Source organism: Chionomys nivalis, chromosome 3 (genome assembly GCF_950005125.1).
Source record: "Chionomys nivalis chromosome 3, mChiNiv1.1, whole genome shotgun sequence".
In the NCBI taxonomy this organism is placed as follows: domain Eukaryota; kingdom Metazoa; phylum Chordata; class Mammalia; order Rodentia; family Cricetidae; genus Chionomys; species Chionomys nivalis.
In genome coordinates this window covers 117,530,742-117,543,545 of record NC_080088.1, presented here as the reverse complement: position 1 = coordinate 117,543,545, position 12,804 = coordinate 117,530,742, and the positions used below count along the sequence as shown (strand labels likewise).

The following is a 12,804-nucleotide window of genomic DNA, read 5'->3' as shown; positions in this document are numbered from 1 at the left end:
ATATAAATTTTTAAGTAAAATTTAAACTCAAAATACTGACAGATGATAGGGTCTTTATATCAATATAGCATCACTATGAGGATCACTACAAAATATAATGTCGTATTTCCTTTTTCAGTGTAGGTATAATAACTTCAGGAAGGGTCAGGCAAATGTTCTACTCTAGGAGTCCTGTGTGCAGCCTCATACAAGGAGGTGCTGATTTGTAAGTACGGCACATGAAATGCTCGTATTTAGTCTATGTACATCTGCCTGTATATTGTAAGCTGTCTCTGAGTTATGTAGAACACATAACACAAGTGCTGGCAGATTACCAACTCAAACAAGCTCACTATAGCCAAGAGTATTAATACAGGAACTCTGCCACTCAACAGCGTAGACAAAATTGTTCTCAGTTCAAGCAATCTCTGTTTCCCAGGAATGAGCGTGTGAACTGCCAAGTGTCTGCATTAGAGAGCAGACCACGACAGGACACAGCAGAGCCTATTCATGCTATCCTAACTGTGTCATAATAGAAAAAGAATCATTGCATATTTGTCTTGGGTAGCTACTGTCAGCTGGACAAAGGTTATAATCATTCCTGGTCCAGTCCTTGTGATGGTTAACTCTGTCAGCTTGACTGGATTAGGAAACACCTCGGCAGGGAGGGGCCCAAAAAGGCACTTCCAGAGACCAGCAGCTCTGACTAACTCAAAGAACTAATCTCTCCAAGTTCACACAGCAGTGAGGCATCACAGGGGTGGTGAAAGGTAGGAGGTGGAACCTGGCTAGAGAAAGTGAGGATATGTATGTTCTATTACTTTTTATCCAACAAGAAGCAAAGAACTGCCTCCTGTGTCTCCCACCACCATTAAAACTCTGTCCAAGTGTATGCAGTCCAGCAACAGTGAGCTGACCCTGTGGAACAGGAAGCCAGACAAATCTTCTCTCCCCTAAGAGCTTCTCTTAGCTGTTTGGTCACCGTGACACAAACTAAGCTAATACAGTATTTGTCATTTGTTTAAAACAAACAGAAACAAGGCAACCTGCACATAGTTTCCTGTCCGGGTATAGAAACGTGGACTAAGCGTGCTGAGAAAGTGTATGTGCAGAACTAAGAAGCACGCCAACATTGTTCTTGGAACAAAGACTAAGACGGCACATGTACAAATCTCTCCCATCTCCACCAATTTCGCCAGCAATTCTGCCATACTGCTGAAACTTTAGATGTTCTTCACAGAAACATGCTCAATTGCACTCACCTATAACCACCTGTTCTGGAGAGGTGGGAGGCGTCAGAGGCAACCCACAGTTACTGGGATCTTTCATACTACCAAGTCCCTGCTGTGCGACTGTGACATGGCCTCCGACACTGGCAGCACTCTGAGGAACCGGGATATCATTTTGGGAGATCAACACAAAAGCTGAAGGGTAGACCATCCGGACACCACCTGTGAGGAAAGACAGCAAGGAGCAGGCCTGACAAAGTTGCCTGCACACCCAAGTCTACTGCTACAGTGAAGCAGCTTAATGGAAAAATTAAGTACCGCCACGAGCACACCTGCCTGAACATGTGTCCCAGAGTCACCATGACAGCACATGGAGCACAGGAACCACAAGCACAGATGTGGACAAGCAGGAGAATCTAGCTGAGTGGCCATCCCTTTAACAGTGGAGCTAGAATGAAGTTCTTCAGGCAAATGCTTTCTTACCAACAATGACCTCAACTGCTACAGGGAAGTCATCGTCATATCCCAGCTCAGCTTCCTCTCGTGACTCTTCCTTCTTCCTCAGCACCATCGGGTAGAAGTACTGCCATTCCTCAATCAGTTTGCGGGTGGCTGGGTCTGACATCTTGTATGCATGCCCTGTTAGCGTGCCATTTAAGCCATAAGGACTCACCAGTACTATGGAAAGGAGAAAAAATTATTACATATAATCCGTACATATTTTGTCATTTTAGGTTAAAACAGAGCCCTATTTCATGCTCTATGCATGAAGTCTAAAGTCTTTCACAGTATGTTTTTAAAGTTTTAGAATTATTTATGTGTATTTTACTTATATCCATTTTTCTTTTTTTTTTTCTTTTCTTTTTTTTTTTTTTTGGTTTTTCGAGACAGGGTTTTGGTTTTGGAGCCTATCCTGGAACTAGCTCTTGTAGACCAGGCTGGTCTCGAACTCACAGAGATCCGCCTGCCTCTGCCTCCCGAGTGCTGGGATTAAAGGCGTGTGCCACCACCGCCCGGCAGCATTACACTTTCAATTCAATCAACATATACTATACAAACCATCTGCTCATTAAATTCCATGCTTCTCTACTGAATAATGGCTGTTTAACATGAACAGCACATTTGGCATGGGTACCCAGGCCTGTCCGGTCCTTGAAACTGACAAAGATCCTGAACCCCACAACAACAACAAAGCTCCTAACAGCAGGTCTTCAGGCACAGAGCTTACTTGTGTGTTCAGTGTGACTATTCAAGGGGTCGTGATGAACACTCTCATGTTATGTTCAACTCCAGTATGGAGCTGATAATAGTTTTGTTTCCTGTCAGTCTTTGAAGCCCATGTCATTTTGGTGGAGTAAAAACCAAACAGCAGTCACCATGGTACTTACTCCGTGGCCCTGTAAACAGTCTCCCAAATAATCCTTTCCAGGGGACTCAGAAAATTCAAATAGTGGGGAGCATACCCCTCCCCTTTGGCACTGTGTATGCACTGCAAGTACATGTGCAACCTCGTGTGTGATTGTGTGTGCCCAGGAGCCTGGAGATCAGAGATCAATGTCAGAGGTCTTTCTCTCTACAGCTCTGTCTTTTAAATTAATTGTGTGCCCAGCCGGGCGGTGGTGGCGCACGCCTTTAATCCCAGCACTCGGGAGGCAGAGGCAGGCAGATCTCTGTGAGTTCAAGGCCAGCCTGGTCTACAAGAGCTAGTTCCGGGACAGGCACCAAAGCTACAGAGAAACCCTGTCTCGAAAAACCAAAAAACTGTGTGCCCAAATATGGAAGTCGGAGGACAACAGAACCTGTTCTCTCCTCTTATTGCATGGGTTCCGGAGATTAACTCAGGGTGCATACCAAAAGGTGCCTTACCCATTGAGCTACCTTACTGCATCGCCATCATTGTTTTGAGAGACAAGGGCTCTCAATGCATATGAAGCCCACAGGTCTGGCTAGACTGGCTGCTGGCCAAGAGTTCCAGGAATCTGACTGCCTCGGCACCCAGCACTGAGGATATAGGTCCATTACACCCAGCTCTTAACACCAATGCTGGAAATCAAACTCAGGTCCTAATGTTTGTGTAGCAAGAGCTTTACTAACCAAACCATTTTCCACTCCCACCCCCTTGATTTCTGAGACAAATCTCACAAAGCCAAAGTTAGACAATTCAATAAGGAGCTGAGCTTGACCTGAAATTCCTCATCCTCCTTCATCCATCCTCCAAAAATTGGGATTACTGGAATGTGCCATCACACCTGGCTTAGGGTGTCCTTTTAGTGGGTCAGTTTTAAAAAATTAAAAAAAATTTCTCTAGCCATGTTTTTTTCATTGCCCATATCACTGAACCGACCATTTTTTTAAAGCAGTTAGATGATGTGTCACATGAGGGAAGAGAGATAGCTTACTTAAAACACCCGGTCTCTGGTGACCTAAATTCCTAACACCACCTTTCCTAATTTCCAAGGTTAGAAAATTACTTATCTTCTGTTGTGACCATGATATCATCATAAATTCCTTAATTCTGAGTAATATTATCGAAGATGAGATCAGGTGGTCCTCCAAATTTTCAAATAAACACAGTATTTAAATAAATTTGGAGATCTGCAATAGCCCATACTGTGTAATATTTCATGTGTGTTTTGAGAATTGGGTTGTTTCAAATTTTATATAAATTTTATAGTCCCTTCCCCATCTCCTTGGTTTTCTAAGACAGGGTCTCTCTGTGCAGCCCTGGCTGTCCAGGAACTCACTCTGTAGACCAGGCTGGCCTCAAACTCAGAGAACTACTTGTCTCTGTCTCCTGAGTGCTGGGGTTAAAGGTGTGTGTCACGACCACCCAACTGTATGCAGTTTGATGGTTTAATGAAATGTAAATGATGATGAACAGTGGCAGGGGTATCTCTTGGTAAAACTCAGAACCGGGTAAAAGAATTCAAGATTTCTCTCCACTTAAGGTAGACTTACCTTCCCCACTTAAAATAAATTATCTTTATTATTTCTTTAATAAATCAGAATGGGGGTAATTACATTCTGCATGCCCTATTTTTTTCAGACATCTCTAGAAATGAAAAATTAGAATGAGCCCTCTCATAGTTTTTAACATTTAAAAACTAATATCCATAGAAAACTTCTGAATTTCTAAGATACAGATTTAGAATGCTAGTGGACTCAGAAAGACAATGAAGTTATTTTGGGATAGCAAGACAGTGAATGACAATAATAGATGATGACGATCCCAGCATATGGAGTCAGACTGTAACCAGGTGCCCACCACAGTGTATAATGGAAAGGAAATAATACTGATGTCAACATCACTGAAGAAACTATAAACTAGTAAAGAATCTGGAAAGTTAGTCGTCACTGGCAAGCAGCCATCTTTTTCAGTTATTTCCCCACAGAACAACAGACACAAAGACAGCCCTTTGGCTGGTGTGTGCAGTGCCTGGGGATCGTGGCCTTCAATGCTTGTCAATCTTACTTTGTTCTGAAGAGAGTTACACAGCTTCACTACGTCCATGTCATGTATGTGCTTACCTGAGAAATGGGAGTGGGTCTTTTCTTTGTCATTAACTAATCATGCTAAACCACATGTTCAATCCCCCTCCTAGTACACCCCCCTCCCCTACAGCTGACAACACCCCACTGGGCAAGGGTAAAGAGCAAACCCACGGCCTCTGACTCACCTTGAAATGGTGCAGGTGAAGACTGGGCCATGTGTAAATGTTCCTCGCTGATCAAATAGATGGGCTGATGTTGAGCAATCTCCACGCTTGTGCACACGTTACTTTCTCCATGAAGAAAGAACGTGAAAGCACAGGACAAATGCTCACTGAAAGAAAAAGAACCAGAGACTCATTTTTTTGCTTTTTGGCAGGAAGCAGTGCTAGACAGCACCTGGATGCAGCTCTACCCTCCTGGCCACCCAGCCAAACTGCCTGGCATCTGCTGGGGAGAAACAGCAGCCTCCAGCTGATGGTGCTGTTCCTAACCCTCGCAGGTGCTCTGCAGAATGTGCCCTATTAGCACAGGAAGTTCCCTTGTCAACTTGAGATAGGAGAACCCACAGGGCCTCCTGCACAGCTCAAAGCCCTGTTAGGTCCATAAAGGAGGAAATGGGATTTTTGTTGTTGTTTGTTTTGTTGAGGCAGGGTTTCTCTATGAAACAGTCCTAGCTGTTCTAGAACTCATTCTGTAGACCACGCTGGCCTTGAACTCAGAGAGATCTGCCTGCCTCTGCCTTCCAAATGCTGGGAGGAAACAGAATTTTTTTTAAATTAATTTGAAAAGTGGATTATGAATAAGATAAAAAAGCAAAGGAGTTAAGATTTTATCCCATTTTAGAAACAACAAAATGGTTTTGCTTATTTGGAGTACAATATAATAAAAATGTCCTATTTATAGCTTAAAGCATTACTATAGGGTTAAAGCGACTGGCTTAAAAAGTAGTAACAGGTTGGCATATGCCTGCTGTCCGAGCACACATGGGAGTCCGAGGCAGAAAGATCTAAACAAGTTCTGGGGTCAGACTGGACTAAAGAGTGGAGACTACTTCAGAACAAAGCAGTAATGGAGGGACCTGCACTTATACCGTGACTTGGGGATGCATGCAGTTTCTACTGGACATAAGGGTAAATAATCTACTTTTACAATTTAAATTCTGTTTTTACTTATTCACATAAAGTCCTGCTATACTCCTCAAACTGGCCTTGAACTTAAAATCCTACTGCCTCAGCCTCCCAAGTAGCTGAGTCCATAGGTGTGTGCCAGTATATCTCACTTATAATTTATCTCAGGTCACAGAATTCTGCTGAAACAATTCACTTCTCCAATTTCACATGCAATGAGCAAAAAATTGACTTTTAAAAATGAAGTGTCATGGAAGGAAAAATTACAATAGTGGCATTTTCTTTCCATGCTGTTAAATCTGGCCGTGAGCCAGCAGTAACACCCTCATTCCTCAAAGAGCTCCTGAGAACATCTGCCTACGAACCAATGCAGTATAATGGCACCAATGCAGTCACATCTGGAGAGCAGCTCCTGTTCACAATGCCTTCAAAATATTATAGGGGATATTCAAAGAACACCTCAAAAAAAAAAAACCTTAAATCTTGTTTCTGATATAAAATTATAATGCTTTTACAGAAATAAGCACATCATTACCACAAGGGGAAGCACACGTTCGTGTCTGATGATCATGTTACATACAAAGTGGTGTTTTGTGCTTTACTAAGAATGTGAAGCTTTGTCAATGGGACATTTGGTCTGATGGAGGAAGGTCATTGGTTAAAAATAAAGAAACTGCTTGGCCCTCATAGGTTAGAACATAGGTGGGTGGAGTAAACAGAACAGAATGCTGGGAGGAAGAGGAAGTGAGCTCAGATGCAGGGCAGCTCCTCTGAGAGGCAGACGCCATGCCGCTGTGCTCCAGAGCAGTCGCGATTCAGCCAGCCGCCAGGTCAGACATCCTGAATCTTTCCCGGTAAGACTGGTGCTACACAGATTAGAGATGGGTTGATCGGGATATGAGAAGTAGCCAGTAAGGGCTAGAGCTAATGGGCCAAGCAGTGTTTAAAAGAATACAGTTTGTGTGTTGTTATTTCGGGGCATAAGCTAGCCAGGCGACCAGGAGCTGGGGCGGCAGGAACACAGCCCGCAGCTCCCCACTACATTGGTCTTGAAAGTAGATGGTAAGCATAACACTGCTAAAGTGTGGTTTATTTGAGAAGAATTTTTTTTACAATATCTAGCATACCACAGAGCCAAAACACAGTTTTACAGACTATGAATTGGCTATCTTTCAGCTAGGAGGTTGGGCTGACTCATCCTATGCACAGCCACTATTCTCGGTGGACCATGGTTTATGAGAAACTGTAGGGAGTCCTAAGTGTTCAACACACATAGCTCTACTATCAACTGTGCACGAAAATGAATGTGGCCCGTTATCAGCTACTAAGTGCAAAGCATTTGTAAAGAGCTGAAGGGGCTGAAGGTGGGGGTCTCTACCCTAGAAGAAACGAGAACAGAGGCACAGGAACAAAAGCAGTGGCAGACACAAACACACAGAAGTAAGCAGTCACAACACTGACACAGATGCTCCAGGGAAAGAAAGGGGGTGAGCAAAGCCCTTCAGAAGCGGAGCAAAGGCAAGCGAGTGAGAATGAAACAGGGAGCAGATGTGGGGAGAGCAGAGTGGAACTTGTAAACCGCACACAGAATAACCGTGTGAAGCGCCCAAAAGGAGACATTTTTAAGAAGGCAAAAGCACTTGACTCAAGAAAAAGATTAGTGTGTGCAAAATAGCAGAGTCGATGTATTTTTTTTCTAACTTCTTATTGGCTAAGATGTATTTATTTTTAAAAAGTTAGTTGACCAAAAAGATGAATCTGTTAGGTGAATGTCAAACAGTACTCATTTTGATATCTCATATACCCCACAAAGAATAAAGCATGAATAAAAAAAAAAAAAGTCGAATCACTTATTTTTACCATTGATTATCTTAAAAACAAAATGTCTTCTTTAAATAGATAATTAAAACCAGGCAAGAAAAGTATAAAGAAAGACAAATTTGTGGGGAGGGGGAATGGCATCCAGCAGTGATGTGGCTGTACTCGGCTGGCAGCTTACTGCATCTCTGAGGACGCTTGTGTTCTGTGAAGCTATGGTAGGTGCAGACTGCTGCCTTCAAAGGCTCCATTCTGCCACCACTTAAATGATCAGACTGACCCAGGCACACTCCAGTGGGTCAGGTTCAAAATATTTGCTTCTATCAAGTGGAAGGCGGAGGAAGTACAAGCACACAGTTTGTTCCCATGGGCATAACATTTCTGTGGGACAACACACTTTTAAAGCCTAGCCGAGAAGGAAGTGAAAGGAGAGTCACAATATCTTTTATATCTGTGGATACTGACCACAAGTCACACAGAAAGCAACTGAGGTAAGATCGATCAGACAGGCCCTACCTCTAGCTCCGGTTATGAATGATCACTATCCATGATACTTCATTTGGTTCTAGTGACCCTGATACAACATTCTGATGATTTGGTCATGGCATTGCTAAAATGGCAGGAAAAGACACACTGATGAAAGTCTGTGTCATCTCATCAGTTAGTTCCAGGTCCTAACTCACTAGTGTGCTGTTGCCCACTCCCCCTCCTCTCCAAAGACGCACAGCCACAGCAGGCTCTGTACTTCTCTCGGGCACTCAATACAACCGGGGGAGTTTCCTCCAGAGAGGACAGGGTTATGAGGCATTTGCAGAGGCACAGCTGTAATCAGCCTTGGAAGTCAGTGTTGCTCCCATTAGCTAGCTCATGCAAACATGGCTGGATCCCTACCATCTGGTGTATTTATGTATGTAGTGCACCACTGTAATTCAACAGTGAAAACATTAGGACTGTACCAATACAACTAGATATACATGATGTTACACAGAAGTATTTTAGCACTGGACATTCTCGTGTATTTATTTAATGTGTGCTGGCCTACATGAGGTTTATGCACACCATGGATACGGCGCATGAGTCTGAGGAGGCCAGAAGAAAGCACTGAATCCCTAGAGCTGGAGTTGTGAACCTCCATGTGGGTGCTTGGAACCAAACCCAAGAACAGCAAGATTAACTCCGGAGCCATGCCTCTGCCCCTCAGGGGGTTGGTATTCCTAACAAGCTTTAAGAAGTCAAGAAGAGGGAAAGGGAAGAGTAAAAGAGAAATGGAAGCAAGGAAGGAAGGCAGGAGACCAGAAGGGTGGTGGTGTAGGAGAGCTCTAATCTGTGTGACTGAGTTACTATCTTACCACACATATGCACATAATAGATAGTGTACATTCACAAAAACACTGTGAATGTAATACTATCGTGTGCACACCTATGTGTGCAGTGTGAACAGTGTTGTTTATCCTCCTCCATTGCACACTGCCTTGTTCTCCCTCCAAAGCTGGAGCTTGTGTTTGTGCCCCATTTGTCCATCCTCCTGTCTCTGATACCCCTGACACACACTGGGGTTACAAGTGAGTGTAAGAGCACATCAACTTATTCTTTTGCTGCTGGGATGGCCCCTCAGGTCTTTGTAGTTGTGCAGCAAGCTCTCTGGATCACTGAGTCACCTTTTGGGCCCCTGAGTTTTATTTTTTTAAAGTCGCATTCAAGAAAAATAATGACCACTGGGAAGCACTCATAATAATGAAGTCCTTACTAGGTTTGTTCTTTATATTTTCCATCTGTTTTAAGAAAATAAAGTTGTGTCCTGTTTGAAACGTGTAAGCAAGAAATGTTGTAATAATTACCTGGAATTTGTTCATAAAATGTCATTTTAAGTGCCTTGACGCTATTGAGACAATTTATTGAACTGTTTTCAAAGCGAGAGCTAAACTCCTTGCATACAGCCAGACTTAGAAGGCTGCTGCATGCTTCCCAGTCCTGCTCCCTTAGTGCTTCTCTTTATTACAAGTTACAAAGAAGTCATCAAAACAGTTGGTTTCAAAGGACTCCTGGGTAAAACTGGCAGTGTGGTCTATAAAGCTCTCACCCATCAACACACTGTGCTATGTCCCTAGATATCAGTGTTTTCAATAACATGTTCACCTGTCTTCAGAGAGGAAAGTACACAGGTTTGTAAATAACATGCTCATGTGTCTCAGAGGGACCTGTGCACAGGTGTGTAAATACAGAGGGAGTGGTGTCAGTAAACCCATCCACTCAGGCGCTCACTAGCTCAGCAGGCAGGCCCCCTCCTTCCCAACATGAGGAGGAAAAGATCCCTGGCACATCACCACCCAGCTACTCTCTGGCCTCAGGACCACCGCACACTCCTAGGCTGCACACTCACTGCTAGTACCGCACTGCACCACACCTGGGTTTACTTCTGCTGCTCTTTTGGTAGAAGAAACATTGGCCCTTCTACTCATTTTTTTTTCCATTTAAAGTGATGAAATACAGGCCAAATACGGTCCAGTACTTCTGTGTGTGTCCCAGCCAGAGGGCTTCCATTTTGAGATGTCCCATCCATCTGAGTTAGTTTTGAGCCAAGTTACACTTGTCATGGGCTGCACTTTAGATGGGCTTGATGTAAGCAGAAAATAAATAAATATTTAATTATGTTTGTAATATTTTTTCTAAAATGTTTGCCTTTGTTCTAAAACTTTCTACCACTTTTCTAAGACAATAAAAAACATCTAGGGTTCTGGGGTTAAAAACATATACAAAATTTTGGTAAAATGCTTTAATAGGAAACAAGGTTTGTAATAACTGTTGATCACATATGCCCCACCCCAGCCCCATAACTGACTTTCCTCTTTACACATATCCACTGCTGCACCAGCTGTTCTTCCAGGGAGTCCTCACACGAAACAGAACACAGTCATCCAGGCAAAGTGCTAGTTGCTGTGGACACTCACTGTCCCTGCAAGCTTACAGGATGACAGGGTGTGAGACTAAGGTAAGCACTTGCAACTCAGTGAGCCCAACGAGGGAAATAAGCTGGAGGGTGGAAGTCCTGGACGAATGGCCCTTCTGGAAGAGATGAGATTCTAAGGGCGGGACGAAATCAGCTCTTTCCTTGTGTGAGCTCAGTGCTGTGGAATGCTATGCACATGCTCTTCAGAGACTACATCCAGTGCTTTTTACCCCAGGCTGGCTTTTGAACTTGCAATCCTCCTGCTGTAGCTTCCAGAATCGTTGGGACTACAGGCTTATGCCACCACACCCAGTTCTAGTTTTAAGAGTTCAGATCTGAGTTTAATTCAGTGATAGACTACACAATATTCTATAACTGGTAAGAAAAGCCCTACCTAGCCTTCTCTTGTGTCTGAGGACCAGGTCTTTGCCTGAGCTCATGTTGCTTACAGAACAGGCTGCTCAGAAGCAGAGTGTGTGAGTAACACCTGAGGCTACAGCAGGAGGGAAGAGTGGAAGGTAGACAGCTGGGAATCTGCTCAGCGAGGAAAGGAAGCTGCTGTCCTCTGACCTCCACAGGTGCACACAAATGCATACAACAAATAAAACAAGAAAATGCAAAGTTTACTAAGTGTGGGGGGTATGGTGTGCTGAGGTCAGCTTGGGCTTCGAATGAGTTTCAGACTAGCCTGAGTTACTTAGTGAGACCCTATCTTTTCAAAACAAAACAAAACACAATACAAACCATGCTGCTCGAGTACAGTGTGGTGTAAGAGTGAAGTCTACCCTGAATGTTTTTAAAGATTTCCTACTAAAGTAGTTTATTTTTTTTTAATTCAAAAAGGCACCTTTGAAGACTGTTTACTTACAAAGCACGAGGGACTGGCCTGCCTTCCAAGTGGGGCATCTGGGAACAGTCACACACGCACAAAGGAAGAAAGAGCCACATTCAGCATCATTTTACTCTTTTAAAGAATTTTAGGGTCCTTGCACTGAGTTTTCAGAATGCAAGCTATTACATGTGTTTTCAAAATGCATTATGAATATTAATAAGTTCCTATTCTTTCCAAGGTGTAAAGTGTTTTGCTAACAGATTCACAATGCAGAATGCATGCAGATCATTTTATCTAAATGCTTTCTATGTCATCAATTTAACATTTTGGAATTTTTTGAGTTGTCATTAACTAAGCCTCTTGCCCCAGTCTAAAGACCCTCGATGATGCTTTATGGTTTCCCCAAGAAATGTGGCCTCCTTTGCTTCTATTGTTTCTTGCTGACAGGGCCTCAGCCTTCATCAGAGCACAGTAACTGGGCACATTATCCCACAGAAGTCTGAGATGGTCTTAGTAACTCTTACCTCTATAATGAATTAAATATCACTACAAGGCAATGAAAATGCTAGTCTGCATATTTATTTTTCTTAAATTTCAGAATTAACTGTATTTAAGTGTGTCCCTGCAGGAACATTACCGTACACATGGAAGGACAACAAGCAGGAGCCAGCTCTCTCTCCCAAGTAGGTCCTGGGCTCAAACTCAGATCTGCAGGCTTGGCAGAAAGAGCATCCACTACTGAATCACCTCAGAGGCCTCAACTGCCAATGTTTTTGTTATGAGAGATAGTGCAGAACTTTAACTACTAAATTACCATCAGAGTTCAATGAAGAACCACTCCACTACAAAGTTACCAAGCACACTGTTCAAATGCAGCGAGGTCACACTGAACATTGTTAATTCACAAACACAGTAACACAGGCACATAGGTGCACACACAGACATGTGTACACATACGAACAAAATTAGTTTTTCTACCATCCTATCCTTAGTGCTAAGCTACTTCGTGGCAATTAACTGTCCCTTTGGTGGCACACTAGTTCTCTGAGACTGCAGAGCTCCTGGACTGACACCAGAGCAGCACATGTCGGGGTCAAAGCAAGGGCAGTGCCATCGTGGCCTAAAGGACTAATTTTCCTCCTTGGGATCTCACTTAACAGGGCTATAACTCAAGTGACTTTGGTTCAAAAGTTGCAAGAGTTTGAGGCGAACCTAGATGAGCAAAGCAATCCAAGACTGTTTTTAAGACCGCAAAAAGGGTACAAGATCTGCTCTCGTCAGCGCTTGGCAACAGATGTCAGCACACAGAATCCAAACAGGCTTATCAAAGTTTTGAATTTGCATTTCTCCTGAGGTTACCACTAGACCAGTTTAGCCTGT

The 12,804-nt window shown here is 43.3% G+C and overlaps 1 protein-coding gene across 3 annotated transcripts in view; it reads right to left on the bottom strand.

Moving 5' to 3' along the window:
- The window catches only part of Med13l (mediator complex subunit 13L), a 236,278-nt gene that overhangs the window by 48,665 nt on the left and 174,809 nt on the right, over nt 1-12,804 (bottom strand). For all 3 annotated transcript variants that reach the window (XM_057763673.1, XM_057763675.1, XM_057763674.1), the window contains exons 5-7: nt 4,886-5,031; nt 1,692-1,886; nt 1,242-1,430 (exon numbers count right to left, since the gene is read on the bottom strand). In XM_057763673.1, coding sequence (XP_057619656.1) covers nt 1,242-1,430; nt 1,692-1,886; nt 4,886-5,031 — 530 coding nt within the window. The remainder of the gene's footprint in view (nt 1-1,241; nt 1,431-1,691; nt 1,887-4,885; nt 5,032-12,804) is intronic.